Source organism: Triturus cristatus, chromosome 6 (assembly GCF_964204655.1).
Source record: "Triturus cristatus chromosome 6, aTriCri1.1, whole genome shotgun sequence".
Taxonomy (NCBI): Eukaryota; Metazoa; Chordata; class Amphibia; order Caudata; family Salamandridae; genus Triturus; species Triturus cristatus.
Window position 1 is genome coordinate 384,539,246 of NC_140589.1, and position 16,922 is coordinate 384,556,167.

The following is a 16,922-nucleotide window of genomic DNA, read 5'->3' on the forward strand; positions in this document are numbered from 1 at the left end:
ACTCCAATACTGCATGCCTGCCTGCCCCAGCTACAGAAGGTTACTAAGTCCACCAGTCTCCATCTCTCAACGCAACGTAGGCCTAAAGTAGTTGACGTGAGGTGGGGAAAACACTCACAACCTTGCAGCACCAAGGTGGCGACTACCTCACACCATCAGTGGAAGAGGTTCAGCGCCTTCTATTGTGGTGGGAGCAACAGTCTGGGTCTCCCTTCACTCAAATTTGTGACCAAGGGTATCCATTGATGCTCAAATGCCATGTGAGTCCTGTACATTGCTCATCAAGCATGTCATGGCTAGCATCGTCCATTATATGTTTTGCTGTCCCATAACTCTTTAAACACATGATATTTTTATTGTTATTATTATTGTTATATAGTTTTGCAAAGCGTATAGCACTAGGCATATTATGGTAGAACATCAGAATCTTAACATAGAAACAAAAGAATTAGAAGAGCCAAGTCTTTCGAAAAACACCAAAGGATCGGCAAGATCTCATAGAGGCAGGTCACAGTTTGGGACCCCGGTAAGAGAAAGACTGGCCATCTTGACGGCTTCTCCTAACTCTGGGAACTGTAGAGAGATGGGATGATCGTATCCCACCGGCGATATAATCTAGAGTTGATCTACATTCCACTTTGCCTTATGCATATAGCACAATGCTTTGAAATAGATTCACTTTTCAGCCTGGAGCCAGTGGAGGTCTCAAAGGAGATTAGAGGTAGAGGAATGCTTAGGGAGGTAGATTAGTAATCTAGTGGCCTCATTCTGGACTACCTGTAGATGCCTGAGTGAAGCCTTAGGGGCACCCAGATAAGAATAATACCGTAATCCAACCAAAAGCTGATTAATGCTTGTATTACCGTTTTTTTCACAGAGACCGGCAGTAACCAAAGTATGTTACTTAACCATCTTAGAATGCCGAAACAGGTACTACCTTAGTGATTTGATGATTCATCGAACATTTTTCGTCAAGCCAGAAACCCAAGTTAGTTCTTAACTACTGGGTCTGGGGTTTTAGGAATACCAAGAGCGTCATTCCAAAGATGTGGTTCCCAGAGATGAGATTGATTGCCCACCAGCAGAACTTCAGTCTTATCGCCAGTTAGTTTAAGGGAGTTGTTATTCATCCAAGCAGCAATTTACATAGGACAGGTGTTGAGCTGCGGTCTTGGATGAAAAGGAGACAATAATCTGTGTGTCATCTGAATAGGAAAATAGCTTACGGCCACTACTTTCCATTATGTTAGCCAGGGGTCTCAAATAAATGTACAATAGAGTCAGGCTGAGAGCCGAACCCTGAATATATGAAAAGAACAGTCATGTAACAGTGAACTTAGCTAGGTAAAGGCCTGGTCTTGAATACCCTTGTCCCACAGTCTTTGGAGAAGTAGCTTGTGAGATATGGTGTCAAAGGATGTACTGAGGTCAAATAGAGTCAGAGCTGCGGTGCTGCCCTTATCTAGTTGGAGACAAAGCTTTCCAGTGACTTCAAGCAGAGTGGACCGTCCCAAAACCAGATTTACAGGGGTGAAGCAGGCCATTCGTTTCAATGAACACTGTAATTTGCTGACTAACGTGCTTCTCTAGAATGTTTGCAAATAGTGGTAGAAGTGAGATCGGTCTGTAATGTAACCAATTGATAAGATTGAGATTCGTCTTCGTTAACAGTGGCATTATTATTGCATGTTTCCACGCTTTGGGGGACTCTACCTTCAGATGGTGAGAGATTCAAAAGATGAATCACCATTTTCAGAAGCTGAGGGCATAGTTTGCTAAAATAAAAGGGCAGAAGGTGGTCTTAAAGAGAACCATATTTGATGGAGTTCAGAAAAGTGGTGAATATCGGGTAATCCAGTGATGGAATTGTGTATAATGAAGCCGCTCAATGCCTGGGAGGGCTTAAGTATGCTGGCAGTGGGGTAAGGTTTTGTGAATAGAAGCCTCACAGAAGTTAGCATTAATTTTACACCTTCCCTCCCTTCAGTGGAGGAAGGCCTGCTTGTCTAGCTCAGGAGGAAATGCTGGGTTAAAGTGCATCAGCGTACATGTGTAGGGGTAGGATCCTAGTCCCGAGTGGCCACAAATCTATCCCACGTCCTTAGTGTGTTAGCCACCGGGGTGCTAAGGTAGGCTTTATGAAGTCTAATTCGCCACTCCAGCCACACCAAATCCTACTGCGGTCTTCTTACAATGGCGTGGTCCATTTGCCACCAGGGTTTCTCAGGGAACATGGTGGTCTACTACACCGCTGACCACAGATGCGCAGTTGCAGAAGAGTAAGTGACAATGTGGGTCGTTAGCCTACCTGCCTGTCTAGTTTGGGTCATAAGTGTGCGAGTAGGCTGCGAGGACCTACCCCTATATAAAGGACATACATTTGCATTCGATGTGCTGAAGGTACAGGAGATCCACCCAGATCAGGAGTGCCTGAAATGAGTAGGGAAGGCGAGAAAGTATATTCGTTTTAAGAATATTGTTTTTGTCAAACCACAAGAGCGTGAGCCGCCGGAGTTTACAGTTTTAATGTCCTTGGAGTATACCTTATGGAGTGTTTTTTAAATACTTTCCCCAACCTCAGATATTTTAAAATACTCAAAGGTGTTACATTCAGAACAGCCTCCTTATTTCTATTTTCATTGGATAAAAACCTTTCAGCTCCTGTACTCAAAGGACATTGTGAAGTTACATGTGAGTCAGAGTTTCCATAGGAAGAGCGTTTTGCTAACTTTGGCACCCTTTTACGAATCTTGACAAAACTTTCTGGAAACAAATTCATCCACCTTTGCCCCTTATGTCAGTTGTGTATAACTGTCAAATTTCACAGTTTTTAAATAATGCTTTGTCAACTAATTCTTATTTTTTTACACATGTTATAATTGTACCTTCTTCACATGTAACGCCACTTTAACCTTTTTTGTTCAGTGAAAATGTCTGTCTATCTATTATGGTCTGGCTCAAAAGTGTAAAAAGACTGAAATTATGGCATGTGTTGGCTAAAGAGACAATCAAGAGGGTGTTGGCCTTCGAAGTATAGAAGGGCTGTTACACCTGCTATTTTCTCGTGCCAAAGAAGGACAGAGGCCATTCTCCTATTTTGGGTCTTAACCCTCAGAATCCATTCCTACGGAAGGGTAAATTCATATTGCTGACGCTGGCCCAAGTCTTGTCTGCCCAGAGCAACTAGATGGTTGCCTTGGACCTGCACAATGTATTCTTTCTTGTGCCTATCCTGTAGTCCCCCCGAAGTTACCTGCTGTTAAAGGGTAGGCCAGGAGCATTTTACGTTTGCTGTGCACCCCTTTAACATTACCAGCGCCTCTCATGAGTTCACAAAAGTGATAGTGTTGGTCACCACCCAGGTTCAAAGATTGGGATACCAGTTTTCCCCTAATTTGAAGACTGGCTGTTGAATGTAGGCTCTTCACAGTCAGTTGTAGATCACCTCCAGATGATGATGAATCTCCTGACATTGTGGGAGTTCTTGATCAACATGCCAAGGTGATACTTTATTACATTGCTGTGGCTTATCTTTCTGGACAGTGCAGGGCCTGTGCCCTTTCACAATGAGTCAAGGACATTTGAGCTACGATGCTGATGTTTCAGCCTTGGTCCTGGATCACAGTGGGAGCAACTCTGAGGCTTCTTGGCCTGCTGCCTCATGCATCCTGCTTGTCCACTTTGCTAGATCGCATATGCAGGCTCTACAGTGGGATCTCAAGTCTCAGTTGGCTCAGCACCAAGGTAATATGTTGTGTAATCCAGGTTTCAGAGGAGTGTGTACGAGATCTGCAAGGGTAGCTGCTGATCCGCAACCTGACCAGCGGTAGGCCACTCTCCTTTCCCCACCCACAGATATAACCCCTGCGTCACTCTACCCTGCGTCACTCTACCCTGCGTCACTCTACCCTGCGTCACTCTACCCTGCGTCACTCTACCCTGCGTCACTCTACCCTGCGTCACTCTACCCTGCGTCACTCTACCCTGCGTCACTCTACCCTGCGACGCGACACTTCACCCTGACACTCCACTGTACAACACTCTACTTCACTCTATGCCACTCTGCAACACTACTTCACTCTGCCACTCTACGATGTTCTTTGAAGCTCCCGCCATGCCACTTTACTCCACTCTCTACTATGACACACTACTCCTCCACTCTATGCCATTCCACTCTGACAATCTACTCTGCTCTGTCACTCTACTCTGCAACATTCTTCTCCACTCCGACACCACTCCACTTAGCACCACTCCACTCTGACACCCTACTCCTTCCACAACACTCTACACCACTCCATGACACTCTTGTTTCACTCATCTCTACTTTACACCACTCTACGCCACTCCATAGCACTCCAATCTACTCCACTTTATGACACTGTACCTTCCTTTAACACCCCTCCCTATCTTTTAGCCATGCTCAAGAGCAGTCACGCTGGTGTACAACATGGCTTAACCGTATTAAGACAGCCAATAGCCACAGCCACGATCTATTGACTTTGCCAGTGATTGTTCAATAGTTCTAATCAAGGTAGAACAGCAGCTTTAAACACCAATCTGGTAAAGTGTCTTGTTGAAGGAATGGAGAGAACATTGTTTATAAAACCATAAAACCATGCCATAAATCATACAGTTATGAAAAATTTAAAATAAATCACCAAATGATGTAGGATACAAAAAAAAAACAAAGCCATTGAAAGGCTATATTATCAGTTAATTGGGCTCTATGGCCTGATTTATATTGCTCAGCTTGCTTGTTACTACAAGCCATTAGCCGAAATCTCAGGAACCGGGAGCTAGAATTTACACATAGGCTTTTAATTACTATACAATATTATCTAGCGTAGATACATATTTTTAATCTTATCTTTTGTGCTCTCACTACAAAATTAGGTAAGTGAAATGTTTTGATTATATCTCAGTAGTTAAATCAAAAAAGCGAAGCTGGCAGAACAGGGATACATAGGTAATTCACAAAAATGATAGGATGCTAGTTTCATAGTAACCAAACCTGTGTTTCTGAAAACAGGAGGGAAAAGGAGGGGGCGAGTGCGAAAGAGAAGAGAGAAGTCAGTAGAACAAAGGAAGGGAAATCTTTTCTTTAAAGACGAGAACCCTAACTCACCCAAGGGTGACATGCTTCATCAGTGGGTCCCCTCTTGCACACAGTTACCGAAAGGTATCCAGTGTGAGCTACAACTCTCGCTATAGAGAGGAGCGTGAGGTGTTTTAATGTACCCAATTTCAACAATTGGGGTGAGAGGCAGAGTGCATAAAAGAATATAATGTGTGTATTAAAACTAGCTCATGGGTGACTAAACTTAATTTAATATTCGTCCCCATAGACCAGTATTAAAAAAGCTAGTGATATTAAGGACTGAAAGGATGTCCTATTCGTAGTCGGTCAACATGTTTCTGCCAGATGACTAGAAGTTCGCGGCATTCATCAGGACCTCAAACTATGTCACTCTGCTTACAAAGGTGATAAAATGAAAACCATACTTAATTGTTATGGTAACATAGACAGTGGTACCAGCTGCAGTCCGGTCCAGTGTCTGAAAATACAAAACAAACACTATTGTTCAAATCATAACCTTATTCTACCATCAGACCCTCTAATCACCACACTTGTGGTAAAACACCCACACGTGTTAAACAGCGTGAGAAGTAAAAATACATTGATTCAATCAATGTCCACTCACCTAGGCGGTAATATTAATTTACCTCCACCTTATGGGAGTAATTACCTCAGATCACAGGTTTTCTGAGGAAAAAGAAAAGACGCATTTCCTTTAATAAAAAAGGTCAACCTCCAGGTCAAGCCACACAGTCATTCTCAAGACAAACGATCACAAGTTACTACTGCTTGTAGCGGTTAACATCATATAATATGTGGTTTAGTGAAGCAGTCAATTGTGATTATATTGAGAAATCTTCAACACATGAACATCAAGATGACGTATATAGATAATTTCACTTTTATATTAACCTGTGTTGGAAAATTGTTTATGAATAACAGTGACAAACAGCACTCTCATCTAGACCCACTTATGAGCATTACGTACACGTCAATCTTATTGTTTAAAACGTCCATATTAATAGACAACATAGCGCTTACAAAGGAAAAGACCTTATTTTCGACACAAGAAGCTACACAAAAGGCCAAAAATGCCCAATGTGAAAAGTTTTGTGATAGGTATCTTGTTAGGGGGAAAAAATAGTTTATACTAATAATATCCGCCAGAACAAGAGGCGCGTGCTTACTCGTATGCTTCTCCTACGAAAATCGCCATACCTCTCAATACTCTGTGTCTGTACCATCTCACGGTAAACTCCAAGGGGAGGAAGCCCTGTTTCTTCGTGTGTTTTAAGCATACAATGGGCTTCGTTATGGCGTGTGCCCCGGAAGTTTAACGTGATAACTTTCCGGGTTTGAGGCATCATGGGATTTGTAGTCACCAACATCCCGAGAAACGGAAGGGCGCCACTCATGTTCATAACGAGGAATGGGACGGTTAGAACTTTAGGAGTCTTTCATATACTCTTGCGCATGGCGAAAAACTAGTGCCAAGAAAACAATTTATCTACATGGCAAACAATCCAACCCTCTATATAAATACACATGTTGTATCGCATCTATACACAAACACATGTAATTTATGACATTTTTCGGGATTCGCTATGCCATTCGACAATATTGTATATGAAAAAAATGTATAAGCCCAGTATGGAAGGGAAAGGCTTTACAATGTATTCAAGATCAACAAAGATCTTATATAGTTGCCAAATTGGAATACAACTCATCCTTCACAAGAGAACATGTATATATCTCAGAACTACAATGGCATCCATAATGAGACATTATATACATATATCTCCCCCAGGACAACCATGGCGCTACAAAACACCACAACCCATCCATAACCAACCTGTGCCAGCATAAAGTGTGTACATGTATCTGAACACAACACAGCCACACCAAAATACAGACCATGCTCATACAGAGCACCAGGGAATATCCTCATTTAAACCCCTAAAATGACTCTTTGTGTGAAACACCCATCGTTGTTCGCGACGAAAGAGCACACTATCCAGGGGACCCATATTGATGTTATAGTTGGGTTTGTCAATAATTACCCATTTTAAATCATCCTCTGTATGTGCCTTGTCTAAATAGTGTTTTGTCATGCGTGTATTAGATTTTTTACACCTAAAGGCACTCCTGTGTTCAATTATTCTTTGTCGAACCCTACGTGTTGTCATTCCAATATAGATTAATGAACACGGACATGTTATCATGTAAATTACTCCACTAGTGTTACAATTAGTGTGTTTGTTTAATTTCCATGGTGAGTCTGGTAATATGTTGACTTCAGTCGTGTGTTGCGTAAATGGGCAGACTGAAGAAGACCCACAGGGGAAATGGCCCACCACTGGTGTCGCACCCCACAAAGTCAATTGTCTGCTCTGACTAGTAACAATTCTTGGTCTCGTGTGCACCACCAGATCTCGTACATTGCTACTACGTTTTAATGCAAAAAGGGGGCGATCTAAGGTTAGATTCCCAGTGTTCAATATATGGCAATTTTTATTAATGGCCCTTTTGATGTTGTCTGTACGGTTACTAAAAGTAGTAACACACACCATCCTTTCTGTTTTGGCTTTAGCAAATGTTTCTAAAAGAGCCTCTCTATCGTTGTTGCGTGCTCTTTTGGAGGCTCTTTTAATAAGTTGCATTGGATAGTGTCTTGCAGCCAATTCTACACTGAGTTTTTTGGCATGTTTATGGTAGTTAACCAACTCCGTACAATTTCTCCTCAATCTGAGGAATTGGCCCACCAGTAGATTAGTCAGTAGGACTCGAGGATGGAAACTATGATAACTCAACAAAGAGTTTCTTGCCATAAGTTTTTGATATAATTCTGTATGAATCCTCCCATCTTTAGGGTATAGTCTTAAATCCAGAAAGGCAATAGATAAATTGCTAGCCTCCCCCGTGAACCTCAAGTTGTTATCACGTGTGTTCAGCCACTCTGAGAAAATCACCAAGGAATCCTGGTTACCTTCCCAGATGACCAGGATGTCATCTATATAGCGCTTCCACAACTTTAGTCTAGTCCGAAAGGGGTTGGTTACAGAATAAATGTGCTTAGTTTCGAACCCATGCATGTACAAATTTGCCATGCTCGGTGCACATGTACTTCCCATGGAAGTTCCTGTGGTCTGCCAAAACAACTCTCCTTCAAAACTAAAGAAATTTTCTTTAAGCGCTAGAGTAGCACAACGCATAACAAAATCATCGGGGGTCTGGTCATCACGCTGATTGGAAGCTAAAAGATCACTTATTGTCTCAAGGGTGTCATCCTGAGGAATGTTAGTATAAAGGGATTCCACATCATACGTGGCCATCAATTGGCAATTAGGATCAAAAGGAATGCTTTCTAGACAGGACAACACATGTTTTGTGTCCTGTAGATATGACACATAAGTGACACAATAGGGCGAAGAAAATGGTCCACAAATCACAGGGGTTCCAAAATCGAATCAATACCCGACACGATGGGCCTGCCCGGAGGTGGTCTTTGCTCCTTATGTATTTTGGGCAGGGTATAGAAAGCTGGAATCTTGGGATTCTTTTGTACCAAGAAGTCTGCCTCGTTCATAGTAATCCACCCTGCCTCTTTCCCTTCTTCCACTAATGTCTTGATTCTTTGTTGTAATCGTGTAGTAGGGTCCAGTGTTATACATGTGTAAAAATTCACATTATTCAGTTGTCTTAGACATTCTTCTCGATATGTCACTGTATCAAGAATTACCGTGGCTCCCCCTTTATCTGCTGGTTTAATGGTGATTTGAGGATCATTGCCTAATCTAGAAACACAACGTCTCTCTATGTTGGAAAGATTACAGAACACCTTTTTGGTATGACTCAGATTAGTCTCGTAATCTTTAAGAACAGCCTTCTCAAAATGCAAAACTTCAGATAGCACTTGTTGTGACGAGGGCACAAAGGTAGATTTGTTTCTAAGCCCTGTATTAGGGCTACGGGAAGATGAATGTTCGTCAATATTACTAAAAGAGAAACAGAGACATACTTTTCGAAACAATTCCGAAAGTTCCTTATGCATCATGAAATCATCTCCCTGTTTAGTAGGGATAAAAACTAGTCCCTTTGACAAGACACTCTCCTCCAATTACGTAAGGATTTTGGTGCTCAGATTGACAACCAGGTTGTTGGATCGCTCGTGGATGCTGTCATGCTCCTCGTGATCCTCTGTTCTAGTGCTGGATCCCAACTCACATGTGGGGTCTCTGTAGTTTGACCTCTGTTGCCTCTCCTTCGTCCTCTGTCCTGACCCAAAAAAGGCTGGTACGGGGGACCCCCATACGCTGGGTAAGGATTGTAAGGAGGTGGTGGAAAAGCCCATGGTTGAGGGGGCCACCACGGTGCTTGTTGATTCAAGGGGTACGATTCAGAACAGGGATACATGCCATCAAGTTCAGTAAAGTTAGAAGGTAAAAATACTGAAATCCACTCCACTGACTGCCAGGCCTATAAAGGTTAGATTGAAAAAAGAGCCCATAATAAGCGAAAATTAGAAAATTTGTGGATGAAGTTAGATATATGAAGGCTTAAGACAAATACACAAAAATTATTGTGATCTGGGCGTTCCTGTAAGGTTGTGTTAAGCACGTACAGTCTTAAAATATAGTATGGTGCACGGGCATAAGCAAAAGCTAATATTCAGTTAAAAATAATTTATCATTTTGCTGTTAACACAATGAATTTTGAATAGCCAACCCACTGCATTGCAGAAGTGTATTTTCTTTTGTAAATAAGAGCGTGAGTTTGAGATGTGCAGAATACTGTGTAAAACGTGCAAGACATCTACAGCTTTTCCTTTGGTTTTGCAGATACTTGCACTTTAATCATTTGGAAACGGTGGAGCCAGAATCATTTCATCACCTACCCAAGCTTGAGAGGCTGTAAGTATTTTTCTTTTATTTACTCTAACTAGTAGTAAGATTGTAGGTTGTATGTTTTATTTTAGAGCTTGAGTCTTTGTACATACCTGTGGATATTTCACGGATATGAACTTTACTATCTTTCATTTACAGGTTTTTGCATAACAATCGAATTGCTCGCCTGGTTCCTGGAACGTTCAATCACTTGGAATCCATGAAGAGATTGTAAGTACACAGATAAACAACTAAGCATGAGACTTAAGTGTTCTCGATGGCAACTCAACTTCAGATCAAAATATATTTTGACAGTTATATCAAGTTTTTGTGATTTTCATTTTTTGTACAGTTGTGATGTCAGTTGTTGCACATACAAAAGCTATGCCATCTCAAACTCACTTTGTCTTTGTTATGCAATACGTTGGCCCCTTAGAGCATGATACATTCGCTCATTAGAACTACTGCCTGCCACATTGCCCTGCCCGTCACAATTGTCAACTCTTGAGCGAATGCTTTGAATTGGGCATTAATTATAGTCCTGTATACTACATAGACTGAATGCAGGAGCTATACACTCTGGCCATAAGCACAGGGTTAGTCTCAATGTGTGTCCACTTGACCCTCCAGAAATTGTTTGCAATATCAGGCAAGGGGGAACATTTTTACTAATCATTTCACCCAAGAACAGGATGCCTTTCAAAGATGGGGTCAAAGCATCATGATCACTGTCTGAGCAGGAAAATATAGCCTTATCATCCAGCAGGTGGCACAGTTTAAGATCCAGGCTGCAATTGATTTTACTTCAGCAATTGCCCCTTTTAAAAGTAAATCCTCCCTTTCTGTTCAGATTTTGTGCACCCGTTGCCAGCCTGCCTGATAAGGTTGACAGTCATTGAGGCTGGCTGAAGGGCTACCATAGAACAGCTTTTTGGTGCCTTTGCCTCCAGACTAGGAATTTCCCAGGGCTTATCCTCTGCCTCTGCCAAGGAGCGTGTACCCTCCGGAAGTTAATATGTCACATTGAAGTCACCAATAAGTATAACTGGTACTTTGTCGGAATAAGATTCAATAGTTTCCGACAGATGTAGTAGAATCTCTGTTTCTAGGCGTGGAGCGGTTATATACATTAAATATTTTTACTGTGAATCCTTCCTGAAAGTCTTCTGCTAGTACAAGGATGCCTGGGGTGTCCATTCGTAATCTTCTTATTTTACAAGCAGTGGTATGCTTGATTACAATCACTAGACCCCCAGTCGGACAACTCACTTTTGATTGTAGAGCCTCTAATTAAATGAGGAATATCTGTTTCAAAATACTGGCTAGTTGTCTAGGTTTTGTATAGTAAAGAGATGTCATGGTGATCTATAAAAGCTCCCCACGCTAGATCAATCAGCTTGGGCATAATGCCAGCAATGTTTCATGAAAGTAATTTTATTGGGGACTCTGTAACACATTTGCACTAATACTTTTTGCCCTATTCGACTCCTTCCTAACGCCCATAAAGGCACAGGTTACCTAGTCTCTTCCCATGCATTCTGTAGTAAGTGGGCTCCCAAGTTTTATTTAATCCCTATTTAGTTCTTGAATATGCATTGCAAAATTGGGAGAGTACTATTTAGACGAGGAAGTCCTAGGCAGCCTACCTCTGCTACGTCAGGGCCCAGAAAACGACTTGAGGCAGGGGTAGTCTTATACCCACCCTATTGGGCAAAGCTTAATCAAGGTCATACATGAGTGAAATGGAAGATTACACTTAAATAAATTCCTGACTTGGTTAAATTAACAGTGGTAAATGGGATATGTAGATCCAAGCTGATGAGACTTTCCTCTAGAGCCCTGCCTCCAAGGGCCAATGTTATATAATCGTGTATCTCTGTCGGTAATGAATAGCACTGTAGACTAATGATGTCAGGCTATATTGTACAGTAGCACTGCTGTGTGGCCCTGATCCACTGTGTCACCTTGTTGTTGAGCGACTCAATGCCCTCTAATGTACTCGGCCATGGTTAAGGTACCCATATCATGTATACCGTCCATCCCTTTTATAGACCATGGTTCATTTTGACATTGTTAAAGTTATTGATGTTTGATTACTCATAATTATAACTCGTTTTTGAAGTAATGTGCCTCTCATGAGAAGTGTTACTGGTCTGTCCGTGAATAGCTGTTAGAAGAGGGTGCCTTTTTAACATTTAATATCCTGACTGTACTGGCCTGGGGGTCCCATAGGCTTAGACGTGGTGGTTTGTTCTCCATGGTTGATTTGTAGATCCCTTCCCTTTCCCTTATCATGTGCTCTTTACTGGAGCATCTGGCAATAAGGAGGTGACTCTGTAACCCCCTTTGGTGGTAGATTTTCAGCCCACTACTTGTCACAGTCAAAGTTTTAAAAATTCCTCCAATCTAGCAATAAGTGTTAAGACCACATTTTTTACCTCACTTAGTTCCACTCTTAGAGGTTCCATCGCTCCATTTAGAGCAGTTGCTTCCCCAATGTACAAACAGCAGCTTCTGTTTTGGTAGCACATGTATTCATGTGTGAGGCATGATGTTTGGAGATATCACTGAACTTTTACCATTAGGGGAATGGTATAGGGCCTCGAAAGCAACTAGTAAGGGTGGCTCAGTATAATTGGGGTCTTGGATTAGTTTAGTATTACCCTTCCAATTAAATAATTTATTAACTTCACCAAATGCTTTAAAGATTTTAGTGGTTTTCTCTTGATTCAGGACAGACTCGAATTGTCAACGAGTCCGTCTGTTCCAAAGTCCAGTTATCTGCCTCCTGTTTGGGGTCCTAGCTGTACCCTTTGCTCATTTGTTAGCCTTCCGTTTCCCCATAATTCCAGTTTTGGAACAGATTCTGAGGAGAGTATTCATTACTGCTAACAAAGCAAGCAAGCAGATAGTTACGCTGATATACAAGTGCAACAAATCCTCCCTTGCATCCCCCAGTATTGTCAGCCAGATGTGTAATGTAGACGCTTACGTTTACTTTGCTAGATCCGAAAGAACCTCTTTGAAGATCAGGTTAAAGCGTCCAAAAGCAAATGATGTCAAAGGGGTTATATGCCTACTGTAAATTCCATTACTAAAATATGAGGGTGCCCTGCACCTTCCTGGGAAAAAACAGGTCCGCCCTTGACCCAGGCTTTGCCTGCACTCTGGGGGTTTGATGGCACTTTTCTTTAGCACTTAACAGGGTAGAGGTGGGAGCGGCCCTCCTCCTGTGCCCCCTCAGTGGCTGGTGCTCAGGCTGATGTGACTGCCAGTGCCCAGGTGAAGAGGTCTGGTGATGGGACACATCTCTCCAACCTTTTGCGTGGACGTTATGCTGCAAAAGCGAGTTTTCTCTCTCGTTTTTTCCTCTTGACGTGCTGTAATAGTGTATAAATATTGTTTTATATTTGCTCGTACCTGTTGTATTTATTGAGCCGCACATTACGCAATTAATAAAGGGAAAATGTCAGGCTAGTTAATCATTTTGCTATGTCCTGTGTGCAATCCGACTCCAGAAAATTGCCCCTCACTCCCCTGTCCTCATCAGCTCAGAAAGGAAGATGAAGGGCTAAATAGATTTGACATTGTGCTGATACCTGCCCATAGCTTTGCTCCGGTATTCACTGTCATAGTCTGGTAAGTAGTCAAACATGAGACTTATCTTGAGAGTGGCATGAAGGGATTTGCTGCTCTGTAGCATAACTCGCCGGGTTTACAGGTCTCAGCAAATGTGACATCACCTAGCCCAAAAGATTCTGCTTGCCCCTCCTCTGGCCCCAATCTTTGTATGCATGCTCTCCCTAGCCCCTCCTGCCCACCCTCTGTTGTCCATGTGATTTCCCATCCCTCTCGTCTGTCCTCCCCCCCCAGACCACACCCGCCCCCCCCCCAACAAGTCCTTCTCTTCCTCCCTCCATCCATCCCACCGGGTTACTTCACTCCCCACTGTGGGTTGGGAGATGAGCCAACACGAAAATAAGACAGACAGGAGAAAAGCACGTTGGTGAGGGGAGCGCACAGGTGAGAGGGGATCAGGGACCACATGGCTAAAAATAATATTTTTAAAAAATGCTATGACTGAGCCAGCGCGAAAGAGGTAAAAAAAAACACACACACAAAAACACATTAACGTCATAGCGCTTTCATTTAGCCATGCTGCAGAGAAACCGTGCCGCTGTTCAGAATGGATGCAAATATTTGCCTAAGACATAGCTCTCGTGGGCATAACCTATTGGCACTCGCCATTGTTTGTTTAGAATTGCGATGCACTTTCTTTTATTTGGCTAGTTGGTTGTGCTATAGGGGCATTGCCATAAGGAAGATGCAGTCCTAGATCACAGACAGAAGGTAGCAAGGGATACAATCCCTTTTCGTGTTGCAGCCTGGCTGGATAATGGGCAGGTCTACCTCCAGTCCAGCTCTTGCTTGTTTTCCAATCGCAAGTAAAAACTGTGAACTAATTACCTCGGAGTATCTGATCCTGAACGTACTTTGAAGTTCCCATCAAAGGCGTCGGCAGACTTCAGTCCTTACCATTTGAGGCTCGTGCACTGTGTAGAATGATACATCTGGTGGTGACTGTGAGCCAAGGCACAGTCACTTACAGGTGCGTTGAACTAATTTGTAGCTTGAAAGCCTTACACTAACCGCATGCGAGAACAACCCACTTATGTCTTCCTCTGATCCCGTTTCCTCAAGTTTAATCTGAAACAGATTCCGAGGGTGATGTCCTTGAAATGCGTTTTGGAAGATGTCCCGTAAGTGTTTTTTTTAGTAAACTCTGATTTAGGACTGGCCTCCTTCACTTGCTGTGGCTACGCATACATTTATTCAGAAGTAAATCTGGGATATTATAATATCAAATAGACCAGAAATTATCAGTTCGCAGAATTTCTACAAGCTCATTTCTTAAAAACTATCGAGGGTTCCTATTATACCAAAGACTAATGCTTATTAGGTATGATATCTTTTTTGTAACTGGCCAACTGTGCTTTTGATCGATTCTGATTGATTCTGATCAACCTCTCAAAATGATAATGCATTTAACAAATGTTCACAGTTTGTGCAGCAGAAAGCTCAATGCTTCGGGTACCATGACCTAGAGTGGCCTGAGCAACGAGCTACGAGCATGACAGACGGGTCTGGAACGAGCTGAGGCTTTGAGAGGTCATTCGTGGGAATATCAAACAAGCATTTGCAAAGCCAATATCTCGCCTGTGCGATCTGTTGGCTTTGTCAATGTATTTGTAGCCATGTTAAGCAGTGCGGCCGCGTCATTGTGTTGTTTTTTTAGTTACTTTCAACCATATTGCACTGTGGCCATGCTGCTATACAACATGGCTTTGAATAATTGACAAAACAATATTGTAGGGTTTTCTCATAGTGTACAACCATGCTGCTGTGAAGCATGAATGAAAGTTAAACAAGCCTTGGCATTGCCAATAGGTCTCGCTTTTGGGACCTTATAAGTATTTAGTTATGCAGCACAATATCCTTGGTGCAACAACATCAACTGTTGCATGGCTAAACACGTATAAGGTCCCAAAGGCGAGACCTATTGGCTATGGCAATGCTTGTTCACATTCCAGCAGGAATTTTCACCTTTCCATTCCCGTCAGTAGTCATGGACAGCAAGTGAGAAATGAACTCCAAGATATAAATAAGGCATTTAAACCTTAGGCGGGTAGAACTACGCCACACAAATCGCACCCAAGCATGGAAGGATCGATTGGAATATGAAATGCAATGTAACACTCGTGATAAATGAGAAATATCTAAAGAGACCTCTGCAAAGCGCTTATCCTCTGCAAGGTGCTGAACAGCACAGCACGGCGAGGAAACCAAGCACTCCACCTTCCTGTCAAATAGCGATCATCTCACCAATTTTTCTACTTGAATACTAATGGCAACGATTTGAATGTTAATAGAGTCTTTTTTATTATTGGACTTATTGTGTTTGAATAATAACTATCACGAACATGGTTTTACATACGTTGTGCCCTCGATCAACAAAATCTCCAACAGACTATATATTGCATAAGAGAAAGCCCAAAGCATATGTGGAAAGGGTGCCCAAACAGGGAATGCACTATGACGCCATAACAATAGTGATAAGCGCTATTCAAATGTGAATGCATAACACGGCCTAACGCTACACAGAAAAACTTCGGACAACCCAGCATAGTAGTAACTGAATTTACTATTGCATTACTAGCCGGAACTGTACCCACTTCTCACTCGTGCTCGCATCAGTGGGGCGGAGGAGTGGGGTGGCACAGCTGTCCGGGGGTTTAACTTAGAACGCTATTCTTCAGGTAACTAACTCACAAACAACCACTAATAAACAAAAGTATAACAATACTGCAATTTGTGAATTCTGCCAGAGAACCTCAGAGGCACCCAATTATGCTTTCACTCGGTATCCAATTAGACGATGAATTCAGAAAAAAATAAATAAGATAATTGCAGGTTCTGAATGTTAGTAACAGCGAGGGCTGCGTGTGCAGTAGTCAGGGCAAGACCTTGTGTCTTTATCAAAGAGCAGTGAGTGCCCTGCTCGCGTTAGCACCCCCTTCTGCTCGACATGACTGTGGCTGCAGAGCTGCGGGGGACATCTGATAACACCCAGGAGCAGGGGTGCTTTACAGGCACATATCAGGGTGGATGAACACCCAGGAGCAGGGGTGCTTTACAGGCACATATCAGGGTGGATGAACACCCAGGAGCAGGGGTGCTTTACAGGCACATATCAGGGTGGATGAACACCCAGGAGCAGGGGTGCTTTACAGGCACATATCAGGGTGGATGAACACCCAGGAGCAGGGGTGCTTTACAGGCACATATCAGGGTGGATGAACACCCAGGAGCAGGGGTGGTTTACAGGCACATATCAGGGTGGATGAACACCCAGGAGCAGGGGTGCTTTACAGGCACATATCAGGGTGGATGAACAACATTTA

The 16,922-nt window shown here is 42.7% G+C and overlaps 1 protein-coding gene across 2 annotated transcripts in view; it reads left to right on the forward strand.

Annotated features, from left to right (window-relative positions):
• The window catches only part of PXDN (peroxidasin), a 565,162-nt gene that overhangs the window by 206,356 nt on the left and 341,884 nt on the right, over positions 1 to 16,922 (forward strand). For both annotated transcript variants that reach the window (XM_085610787.1, XM_085610786.1), the window contains 2 exons: positions 9,916 to 9,987; positions 10,120 to 10,191. In XM_085610787.1, coding sequence (XP_085466913.1) covers positions 9,916 to 9,987; positions 10,120 to 10,191 — 144 coding nt within the window. The remainder of the gene's footprint in view (positions 1 to 9,915; positions 9,988 to 10,119; positions 10,192 to 16,922) is intronic.